At 38.1% G+C, this 12,332-nt stretch overlaps 1 protein-coding gene across 3 annotated transcripts in view; it reads left to right on the top strand.

Moving 5' to 3' along the window:
- Positions 1 to 12,332, top strand: part of LOC140165905 (uncharacterized) — a 33,658-nt gene that overhangs the window by 15,611 nt on the left and 5,715 nt on the right. For 2 of the 3 annotated variants that reach the window (XM_072189249.1, XM_072189248.1), the window contains 16 exons: positions 23 to 331; positions 771 to 1,079; positions 1,778 to 1,891; positions 2,521 to 2,634; positions 3,786 to 3,899; positions 4,324 to 4,437; positions 4,827 to 4,940; positions 5,042 to 5,158; positions 5,802 to 6,026; positions 6,601 to 6,763; positions 6,875 to 7,002; positions 7,979 to 8,236; positions 8,801 to 8,911; positions 9,603 to 9,725; positions 11,246 to 11,470; positions 11,834 to 11,996. In XM_072189249.1, coding sequence (XP_072045350.1) covers positions 23 to 331; positions 771 to 1,079; positions 1,778 to 1,891; positions 2,521 to 2,634; positions 3,786 to 3,899; positions 4,324 to 4,437; positions 4,827 to 4,940; positions 5,042 to 5,158; positions 5,802 to 6,026; positions 6,601 to 6,763; positions 6,875 to 7,002; positions 7,979 to 8,236; positions 8,801 to 8,911; positions 9,603 to 9,725; positions 11,246 to 11,470; positions 11,834 to 11,996 — 2,701 coding nt within the window. The remainder of the gene's footprint in view (positions 1 to 22; positions 332 to 770; positions 1,080 to 1,777; positions 1,892 to 2,520; positions 2,635 to 3,785; positions 3,900 to 4,323; positions 4,438 to 4,826; positions 4,941 to 5,041; positions 5,159 to 5,801; positions 6,027 to 6,600; positions 6,764 to 6,874; positions 7,003 to 7,978; positions 8,237 to 8,800; positions 8,912 to 9,602; positions 9,726 to 11,245; positions 11,471 to 11,833; positions 11,997 to 12,332) is intronic. The other variant, XM_072189250.1, reaches the window with a different exon arrangement.

The following is a 12,332-nucleotide window of genomic DNA, read 5'->3' as shown; positions in this document are numbered from 1 at the left end:
CATTGATTTTGGTTTCTCCAAGTTCGTCTTGCTAGAGGAAGAAACAGCAACGAAGGTAGAGTAGAGGTGTTTCATGATAATGTCTGGGGCACAGTCTGCGATAACTGGTGGAGTGCAAATGATGCAAAAGTAGTGTGTCGTCAACTTGGACTTCCGTATGGCGGTGCTCAGGCAATCAGAGGTGCTGTATTTGGACAGGGATCTGGACAGATATGGCTGGACAATGTCCTCTGTAATGGATCTGAAAGTATCCTAGAGGAATGTGATCACTTTGGATGGGGTATTGACGATTGTGAACATGAAGAAGATGCTGGCGTTCGATGTGTAAATGGTAAGGAACAATTAGGCGTAAAGGCTCAAACTGATTTTTGGTTGTGACCGTCACGGTGGTAATAATAGACGTACCATTTGACTTCCAGGGGGGCTTTTCTGGAACCTCAAATTCCAGACCCCACCCTAAAGCCCACTGGAAGTCCAAAAATGGTTTCTTCTGAAGAAGAGGAACAGGTGTCAGGTGGCCAAATGTTTTGTTTCACTTCAACACTGTTGAGGAGCAAAGTTAGCTCATAGTCAACTTTATATTGTTGTACTCCACTCTTTTGTTTCATTTTCATGTAAGGTTTTGCCTAGGGTCAAATGTCAAGGTTTAAGTTTATAATAATGGGATCACATTCAGGCAAAATTACCAAAAGGGAAATTAAAAGTAACGAACATTTATTCATTTGCTGCGCGAATATAAGGACATTATCTTTGACTTTGCTTTCTCTCAGTTCGCCTTGTTGGTGGAATTAACAGCAACGAAGGTAGAGTTGAGGTTTTCCATGAAAATCTCTGGGGTACCGTCTGTGATAACTGGTGGAGTGCGAATGATGCAAAAGTAGTATGTCGTCAACTTGGACTTCCATACGGGTCTGCCCAAGCAATTGGAGGTGCTGCTTTTGGACGAGGTTCTGGGCAGATTTGGATGGACAATGTGCTCTGTACAGGATCTGAAAATAGCCTGGAGGATTGTGATCATGCTGGATGGGGCATTGATGATTGCGAACATGATGAAGACGCTGGTGTACGATGTGTAGATGGTAAGAAATAAAACCACGAGCGTTTATCTGTACATAATCTCGCGTGTTTTTTGAATGAAATGAAAGTGATCAGGATTATACGATTCAGATAATATTTTAAAATCTTTTAGAACCGTTATTTGACAGCTGAGTGCCTGCTACTCAAGAAGCTTTTCATTCGTGTCTTGGGCTAGTAATGAATGGCATTAACCATGATTTCCTCTGTAGGAGTCAAGCAGTCAAGTTAGCTCAATCGATAAGGTGTTCGACTAAGGTGCAAGAGTTTGCGGGTTCGAACCATGGGGTGCCTAGTACGCCCTCGTGGAAAAATTGAGCTAGCTTGTAATTCCCCTGGACAAGGAACTTACTGCTAATTGTCTCGTTGTAACCCATACAAAATTCGGGGAGCTGATCCTGGTTGCAAAGGTTATTTGTGGAATGTCCAGGTTGTGCGCTCTTGTAGCAGCAAAGTCCCTGAATTGTTGTTAAATGGTTTATGGAATGATTTGGGGCCGTAGTGGTCAGCGACAACCTGTAAAGTGTGCTGAGACTTGTGGATCAACGTTTAGGCGTTGTGCCTGTGCGTAGCGCACTATAAATCACTGCGCTTTTTTTTTTTATATGATAGAACTCACATGCAAAATGAAGAATTAATCTAACCTTAAGGACCTTCCACCCAATAACTTACCTTACTTCTTTTCTTGTCTGTGTGTTTTCAGAGAGCACTGTATGCCTTTCAAGCCCTTGCGAAAACGGAGGGACATGTAATAACGGAATCAACGGATATACTTGCCAGTGTGCTTTGGGTTTTACCGGAACCGTGTGTGAACTCAGTAAGAACGTCATCTTTGTTAGCTCTTATGTCAGCTGGAGCCTTATGTGTTATTGTGCGTGTTTGAGTCGACGCGTTATAGTCATTACATATTCAAACAATCAAAGTTTTCCTAAACACATTATCCCTGTTTGGGATATGTAAAGGCACGAATGCGCACTGGTAATGTATTTTCATCTTTCTTAGCTTTTAAAAAATCTATTGTGAGATAAATATGTCAATGTCTTTAGATGCTGGTATCCTAGTAACCATCTTAACCACATTCTCACAAAGTGTATGAGCACATTATGTATTTTACATAAATGTCGGACGTCTTCTCTGTACTTCATACAGGCTATATCAAAATGATTGGTACCCAGCAGTATTAAAATGCCTGTTCCCCCCCCCAATGTAATGTAGGATCTTCTTGAATTTACCATACTAATTTATAGTTATATGACTGTCAATTACATTAATCAACAAGTTATGTTGATCCTATGTTGCATTTTGATGGCGGGCAGTGATGTTCATATCACTGAAAACTGATGGGTACCAATCATTTTGATACAGCCTGTATTTTAGGCATGATACATCATCTGGAATGTATATAAGAATGATGATGAGCTGATGAACATGGTGTTACTTTGACAGATATTGACGAATGTGCCACAGGACCTTGTATGAATGGGGCGATATGTCAAGATGGAATTAATACATTTGTGTGTCAGTGTCTTCAAGGGTTTACAGGAACACTATGTGAACAAAGTACGTCAACTGTGAAGTTGCTACATACTGCAGTTACTGTCCGTTTTCCTATACACAATACACAGTGCTCTTACCATTGACGCGTGACCTCTACAAATAGCGTACGTTAGAAGTATGGGATTTGCCTAGTTAACGTCGCTGTGTGAAAAATAACCGGCCAATATTACAAGTATTCTTCTAAAATTCTAGAAAATATAGTTTTGTAACATGTCCTAAATTTTTAGCTAATTTAGATGTTTGGAAATATTCGTACTTTGGTGTTTTAGTGTATGTTATAGGTAATAGTACATTGCCTAGTTAACGTCGCTGTGTGAAAAATAACCGGCCAATATTAAAAGTATTCTTCTAAAATTCTAGAAAATATAGTTTTGTAACATGTCCTACATTTTTAGCTAATTTAGATGTTTGGAAATATTCGTACTTTGGTGTTTTAGGAAGGATATGTAAACGACAGATAACACCAAAAAATATGAAGAAATTATTTCCAAACCGTGTTAAGTCAACAATCATTATGTTGCTCATTTTCAAGAATGCTGGTTAACAAAAAGCAGACCATTGTCTCATTTCGTGAACAAAGGTCCACATACCATTGTTTCCTTTATAATCGGTTACCCAACTGAAGCTATAATACCAGCTCATTGCGATACCGCACATATAAAACAGTCACGTGTGCACAACCAGAGAAGATCTGATTTAATCAGTTGAGTTGTTTTCAATGAGTGTTATCTTGGTTTAATAGCTTTTAATGGGGTTTAAGTCCCGCAAAGGTCGTGGTGAATTCTACTGTATACATGACTGCATCATGAGATGCTAAGTTTAAAAGGGTTGTCTGGAAGGGGTTTTATTTGAAATGTTTTATAATTAGGTATCATGCACACCGACTAAATCAGTTTTAATTTTCCTTTGTATGTAATGTCTCGAATTTATTGATGTCAAAGGCCGAAGTATGGATCAATGGTAATACAGAGAATACATAATATGGAAATTATGGTTAAAGTAAAACTGTATACCTATTTTAAAGAAGGTGTGCTTACTATTCCTAACATATAACACATAAAACACATAATTTGTTTATCGTATTTTAAATCACCTACGGAAAAAGATAAGTTCTTTTGTTATATTATTCTATATTATACGAAAACCAATTGCAGACACTAACGAGTGCGTCTCTCACCCTTGTCTTAACGGAGGCACCTGTGAGGATGGAATAAATGTATACCTTTGCCAGTGTGTTGCGGGTTACAATGGTACAAACTGTGAGCTAGGTAAGTCTAGCTCTAAATCTTTCACTTCATTTTATGACCGGAATATCCTTCTCTAATTCATAATAATGAGATTTGCATATGCCTTACAATTTATTATCATGTCAGTTAATGTGCATGGCATGAGCAAAACTATATTATTTCAAGTAATAGCAGAACGTAGCTATGGCGTACTAAGCGTGTATGCAGTACGCTTGTGACCTGCATCTACAGGTCTACTGTAGCCACTGAAGAGATTATTTTACTGGACTTGGTACTTGACTACCAGATATTGATTGGTTTTGGTCAAGTGGCAAAATCTTGTTGTAAACAGCTGGAAGATCATGACTCCCCTTGTTTCTGTTTTTGCCAGTTCTCCTTATTTGGATCGCTTCCCTGACCCCTCTCCTGAACCAATCTTTATTTTATTTTCTGTTTGCTTCACAAGAAATTGATGAGTGTTCTTCAGCACCGTGTCACAATGGAGCGACATGTGTAGATGGAATAGGTGAATACACATGTCTATGTGATGAAGGTTATGCGGCAATAAATTGTGACGAGAGTAAGTAATTGAAGTTGCATTATACTATTAGGGCCATTTTGTTGTCAATATCTGCATGTTGTTTGACTCTGATGTAGTGTATCATCAGGGACTTTGGTTATACACAAATATAGACCAACATTTTATTTTCGGCTAAAAATGCGTAATTTCAACGGATTTTGTTGTTGCTGAATATACAAGTGTCAGTACTGCTTCTAATTAGCATAAGTTATATTATATTTCAAAACCTTTGCTTGCCAAATGGAAAAGAGGTAGTTGCTACTAGCCTCCTTTGTTAAAGAGGGTCGAAATTATCAAGAAAGAATGCAGAAAAGTGCTCAAGTTACATTAAGGCTTTGCAATAAATTATTTAATGCTCATTCTATACGATTTGAAAACATTTTTTTCAGACATAAATGAATGTGCAAGCTTCCCTTGTCTTAACGGTGGAATTTGCATAGATGAGATTAACGACTATCTCTGTATTTGTCTCGGTGGATGGACAGGCAGCATATGCGAAACTGGTAAGTATTATGATGTTGAGTTTTGTTATAACGTTTTGCATTATGTTTTAATTTATGAAAATTAATACGCTTGGCTTAAACTTTCTATTTGATTCGTGCAGCAATAAATCAGTGTGCAAGCAACCCATGTGTCAACGGGCAATGTCAGGCTGGCACCAATCAATACACCTGCGTTTGTAATCCAGGATGGCGTGGTGATGACTGTGACACCGCCATCGGTAAGTAACTGAAGAGGTGTGGCCATAAAGTCCTAAAATAAAATCCATCGTCAGACCCACATATAGGATTGATAATTTAATGTTTTGTTTCACTTACTAATTTCCTCATTTAGAACTGTGACCAAAACTCAGCCCTGCGGGGCTCTTCTAAATTGAACCCAAATCACAAGTCTTTACTATGGCAGTTTCCGTGCTCGACGATGTCGCTTCCTCGCGCTTGATTAAGTATGAAATGGGTATCGGGATGTCTCTAACGTCATTGGCATTTTTAACTTGACGAAACCTGCGTAATCTTAATGTAAGGACACTAACTTACTCATTTATATATTCTGTAGTGCCAAAAATGTGCATTGCAAATTCAGATATAGCGGGATATGGACTGGTGGTTACACCTAGGCGTTTTCAAACCTGTACAAAATACGAGTATGCTATTTGAGCCCTTCGGGTACTGGTTATGGAAGATCCATATCGTATTAATTTTACCCTTCCCATTTTCAGGTAATTATTATATTGAAGACATCTTTATTAAGATGCTTTAAATATACCGATGACATCATTACTATGCAAGTCAATTTTAAACACATATTACACACCCAACGGGAGAACTTGTAAAAATCTTTTTAATTTGTTTTTAAACTTTCAGCTGCTATGATTTTCGTAACTGACCTTGCCTCAGCAAAGATTTTTACAGGGCCAATGAGTACACTGCAACTGGTTGAAATTCCTCTACAAAACGTACAACGTCCTGTAGCCGTTGACTTTGATCCTGTAGATCAACTGGTGTACTGGACAGATGTAACAATGAATACAATAAACAGAGCATCTGTAGATGGTACAAACCAACAAGTTGTACTTTCAGGCGTGTCAGGTTTGTTTTTGGTGTTATATTTTCAAAACAACTTTTTATCTCAAGATCGTTTTACCATAGTTAACGAGTCATGTTGTGTTTAATTTTGTTACGAAGTAAATCAATGTAAAATAATCTACAATAATCTTCCTAAAAATGTTTGTTATTCAAAGTTATTGAACGAAAGTTTTTTTCTAAGATGCTTTACCTGTTTAATAATTCATTTGATGAAAAAAGAAAAACGTCAAGTGTTCGAACTTTAAAGCTCTTCTTCTCGAAACAGCGATTTTCCAGTTACATAGATCATTTTACCAAATCAGGCCCGCTATCTGCAACAGACAATGTGAGACACAAATAATATATGCGATGCAAGCCCAAGAAACAATGATTTAAATCATTCCTCATTATAATTTTCCGCTGGCAGTCATGACTAATAATGAGATTACCCGAGTATCAACTAAGAACCCGGGTGGTGGTCATGGTGGTGGTATTTTATTTCGACAGGTAATCGAATAACTGGCAGAGTCTTGATTTTCTTTCGGTTCATCGATTTAAATTAAAGTAACATTCATACTTTCTCATTGCCTTTATTTAGTTCCAGATGGTCTTGCTTTAGATACTGCTAACAGGCACGTATTCTGGACAGATACTGGTAGCAATAAAATTGAGAAAGCTAACTTGGACGGTACTGTACGTCAAGTGATCATAGATCAAAACTTGGATGAGCCGAGGGCAATCCTGGTAGACGTACTAAAAAGGTAAATATCTAGAACATATATCTCTGGCTATCCTAAAACACTAAACGGAACATTCCTCACAAATATTATTATTCTTGATTATAACTATTTTCATCTTATTCCCTATTTCAGTCGCCTATTTTGGACTGACTGGGGAAGTATTCCTCGAATTGAACGAGCAAACATGGATGGAAGTGTGAGAGCAACTCTTATAAACTCAAGTTTACAGTTTCCTAATGGCTTGGCAATTGACTTCCCAGGTATCTTATTATATCGTCATAAGATATTTAAATACTGCAAAATGATGGAAAATAACTTTTCAGGTTAAAAAGCAATCGAAGATCATACAGGAGCCAACAATTTAGTATAAAAATGCTTTTGGTTTTCTGTGTAAATGACGCAAAGACATGGGGGTAATATAGCAGTTGAATCATACCCTTTGAACCCCATTAACATTAACCAGCTCTCTATCGAAGTTTACATGTTGGCATCACAAAACGATCACAAAACGATCACAAAACGATCAAATTGAAGTCTTTTCACCTAATCGTGCTTTACATCATGATGTGATGTACCTCCAGTAGCAGTCCTACTCCTGCTTCTGTTTCCCCTCCTCATATTCCGATTCCGATTTGCAATGCCTACCAAGACATCAATTGTGAGTAGGATATAATACCACTAGTAGTTCTCTCTCTCTCTCTAGGTGCCATATCCTAAGACGTTGGCGATCATGTCATGCCACAATTCTCTGTTATAAGCCATCTCCAGAAGCTCTGCCGCTTTATGTTCAGCTCCCCTTTCTTTTAGCCAGTCTTTCAGATTTGATAACCACATCACTCTCTTCCTGCCTCTGCTCCTTGTTCCTTCTATTCTTCCTGTCAATACTAGGTTCTCGAAACCATCCTTTCTGAGGATATGACCAAGGAATTTGAGCTGCTTAACTCTGATTTCACGTAACAGCTTCCTGTTCACATTTGCTCTACTTAGGACATCGTCATTAGACACTATATTAGTCCACGGGATCTTCATCATTCTTCTAAGGAACCACATCTCGCAGCTCTCCAATCTTCTTTTAATGTCTGTTGTTATTGACCATGCTTCACTTCCATACATTAATACAGGGATGACATAGCAGTTGAGTACCCGATTTCTGGTCTCTATACTGAGGGCACTGTGGGAACTAGTAGTTCACCAAGAACATAACAGGTACTAATCGGATATTGCCTTTTTTCATAGGGAATTTGATGTACTGGTGTGATGCAGGACGCGATCGAATCGAAGTTGCTGACCTCAACGGTCAATCCAGGAGAACCATTGCTACTATCAGCAATGTTGACATTCATCCATTCGATATCGGAATTTATAACAATGACATCTACTGGTCTGACTGGGCTTTATCTCGATTAGTTAAGATGAATAGGTACAATCCTGTAGAAGTAACAGTTGAAGGACCATCAGTTTTCTCTCAGGCTGGGGGATTACATATTTATAAGGGTGAGAAGGAAGAACAGATGATTAATTGTGTTTTCAACTGATTGAGTGTCCCAGGTTAAAGCAGAAATAAAACAAACAAACATTGATAGCTGTGGATAACATGTAACTAAACGAGACTCCCCTATTTCAGTGACTGATTCTTACATAATAATTATTGAAAACAGTACATGTGGATACAATATTTTGTTTCACCGGAAAGAATTTGCATATCCACCCGCGCAATAGCTCATCCAAGGGGACAAAAGCCCGGTTTTCGAGAATTTGGAGGTGTAGCAGAATTTCAAGACAACAATTTCAAGTTAATTTACATTTCTTCCATCGTGATTTGTTCGAAAATATTTTGTCCCAGGGGCGGTCTGCCCCCTCTGTCACCCCTTGGCTACATCTGGTGGTCAATTGAATGCCTCATTATACTGAAAAAAGACGAGCACGTGATTTTTACGATATACTAGACTTGCGACATGGTCACCAGCCAGAGTTTCATGATTAATGGACACAATTTGAATAAGAACTAATCTCTAAGTAATTGAAATTTTATTTAACCCGGAAGCACCCCTTTTTCAGGAAGCACCCCGTGCGCCAGTACACCATGTCTAAATGGAGGGTTATGTAACGATCTGGGCTCATCGTATACATGTACTTGCCAAGCAGGGTACTCAGGAACTAACTGTCAAGGTATGTCGACACCTAAATTACACAAATAATTTAGGCTCTTTAGTGCTATTAATCAGAACGAGTATAACTCGTAAAAATGCTTGACACCATTTTTATGATAAATTAGGTTACAATGCTTTTTATTTTTATAATTATGTCAGTTCATAAGTTGTGATTAAAGAAACAATATGCGTCAATGCCATGTCTAAATGAATGTGTTCCGACAGTATATACAATAATAATGGACTCTACGTAACAGTCTAAATAATCAAGTAAAATAATTGGTCAATACGCTCAAAATAATTCGTACACGTATGGAGGACCGGGTTAGCCGTCGGTTCTGTTATCGTTTTGCACAACTGAGGTCCAATCCAGTCTATACTCGCTCTTCCAGGGTTACCTGGTTTCTCTCTGCATCTAAAACTAAGTTTTCTTTCCTGAGTATATTGAGCTGCCTTGTCTTCCGTATTGATATGATAAATGTATTATTGAAACTGGCGCATAATGGTCTGAATAACCGATATTCAAATTCAATACTTGGAACACGTCAGAGGCAGTTAAGAGCAATAGCGTAAATGGAAAATCCCCCTCTCCAAACAATAACGAGAATGTTTTTGATTTTAATCATAATCGCACACGTCAGAACATATTGATACCAATGATAAGTTATGGATTGTATGACTACTATGCTGTCAAATTCTTGACATTTCAGTAAGCAACCCATGTGGCAGTGCACCGTGTCTTAACGGAGGGGTTTGTACCAACTGGGGTGCCTCATACACATGTACATGTCCGGCAGGTTATGGAGGATCTAACTGTCAACTTAATAATCAAAGTAAGTAATTATTTAGCGATTTAAGCATTGATAACTTGGTTTGGACAAAATTACAAAGCAAAGAGAGATGACAGTTGGCACAAGGTACCGGGATTGCAAAAAGTTCCGATGTATTGTCCAGAATTTATTAGCACCCCTAAACCAATTAGATCATTATTTTGTAAATTAAATCAAATACTGGAACTAAAATTTGCAACTCATTTGCTACGTTGCGTCCGAAAGCATCGGACTTCGTCAGGCATCTGATTGAAGATGTTGTGATGTTAATAGGTTTGAAGCACGAAGTGATGCCGAAGGACTTGAAAGAGTTCTTAAGCCTTTCAGATAATCCAGCGATGTATGGAATGGTTACCTGTGTGCGATTGTCGTAGTTTGCCTCTCCTGTGGTAGATTTAGCGGAGTCTTTGGTTTTGTTTGCTTTGGTAAACGCCCAACCGGGGTATCCACAATTTCCAAGGGCTTTCTGTAGGTGATCTTTTTCCTCCGGAATGTCCTCAGAATTGCTTATCACAGTGTCCGCACGGTATTGGAGGGTTCTGATCACGCCTAATTTGTGGATCAGGGAATGGTGTGAGTCAAATTGTAAATAGTGATCGGTATGCGTGGGTTTCCTATAAACTGTTGAGTTGAGGGTACCGTCACTGTTCAAATGAACCAATCAGTCCAGAAAAGCTAACTTATTGTCCACACATTCCTCCTGAGTGAATTTGATGTTCGGGTCAACTTGATTAATGAAATTAAAGAAGGACTCCGACTCGCTTTTGTCTATGATAATGAATGTGTCGTCCACAAAACGAAGCCACAATTTGGGCGGTTTACCGGGGTAATTACTCAGCACGTGTTGTTCAAATTTCTCCATGTAGAGATTAACCACAATTGGGGAAACGGCTGAGCCCATCGCGCACCCATATTGTTGGATGAAATACTTATTGTCGTACGAGAAATAAGTTGTTTTAAGGCAGATGGTGACAAGTTCAGCAATTTGTTCAACGGTTAAATCTGTGTGTTCACTCAAAGTGGTATCTTGCGATAAGAAATCCTTCACAACCTTGATGGCGTCGTCCGGGGGATGGAGGTGAAAAGGGCGCTCACATCATAAGAAGTAATGATCTCGTTATCGTCCACTTTACAAAGTCCTGTGTATTGATAAGATGGTATGGGGAATGTCTCACCGTCTGACGTCACAACATCTGACGTCATCACAACATCTTCAATCAGATGCCTGACGAAGTCCGATGCTTTCGGACGCAACGTAGCAAAGTGAGTTGCAAATTTTAGTTCCAGTATTTGATTTAATTTACAAAATAATGTTTTGAACTACTGGATGAATAATCTACACCAAGATACATTAGATCATTATCACTTCACATGAAAAACATTAGACCGACGTTTTTTTACTTAAAAATGGTCTTTAACAAAACTTTCTACATTCATACACACTTGCTCAACGGATAAACTAAGTAGGCGCTACTTGAAAAAACGTTGTATTTTACAAAATTGTTCTCAACATAACATTTCAGCTGATATCATTATCGTAGCCGACCTTGACTCAGCGAAGATCTTTTCAGGGCCGATGAGCACACTGCAATTGGCTGAAATTCCTCTACAAAGCGTTCAACGTCCAGTAGCTGTTGACTATGATCCAGTAGAACAAGAAGTTTATTGGACAGATGTAACTACTAGTACAATAAGCAGTGCATCTCTTGATGGAACAAACCAACAAGTTGTACTTTCAGGCTTATCAGGTTTGTTATTGGTATTGTATTGTATGAAAATAGTTTTACATTTTGACAAATGAAATTTTGTCTGAATGAAATTGAAAATAAATTTGAACACGGACAGTTGATGTGTTTTGTTCTTTCTTACTAGCAAGATTCGGCTGAGTTTTTACACATTTTTTAATATACTACATTAACTACATATTAATACGACCTTTTAATTACAACTAATTGTGACTGACATTTTTTAGGCATATTGAAAAAGCAATCCGTGTAAAATTTCCGTTAAAAAACGGACCCATTGTTGTTAAATATATTTAACCAAAAATCACAAACTGTAAAAGAAACCGCACAATTTTAACAGTGTATACGTATCAATGTTTCCATTAGCTCCAGACGGACTTGCGTTAGACACTGTAAATAGACGGATATTCTGGACAGATACTGGAAGCAATAAAATTGAGAAAGTTAATATGGACGGTACTGTACGTCAAGTGATCATAGATCAAAACTTGGATGAGCCGAGGGCAATCGTGGTAGACGTACAACAAAGGTAAATACGTTGTATAATATTCATAACCAGATTTTTGTTTATTATAACGAAATTGAATGACGTCAGAATTGACTCGAGGCAATACATTGAAAATTGTTGTCGATAAAACATATTCCATAACATCCTTCTCCTTTCTTCCTCTACTACAGCGCCCTGTTTCTTCCGCTCATCTTTTCTCCTTTCTTTTCTTCATCATTTTGTCTCCTTCATACCTTGATCTTTTAACTATAATTTCACTCTCTCCTTCAATCCGTCGAAGGGTTAACTCTTTGATCAGAAAATCTACATTTTCTTTCTGTGCAATGTGCGAGGCAATAGCTATATATAATATATTAT

Source organism: Amphiura filiformis, chromosome 12 (assembly GCF_039555335.1).
Source record: "Amphiura filiformis chromosome 12, Afil_fr2py, whole genome shotgun sequence".
Lineage (NCBI taxonomy): Eukaryota > Metazoa > Echinodermata > Ophiuroidea > Amphilepidida > Amphiuridae > Amphiura > Amphiura filiformis.
The sequence above is the reverse complement of the archived record's forward strand: the minus strand, read 5'-3'. Positions and strand labels throughout refer to the sequence as shown.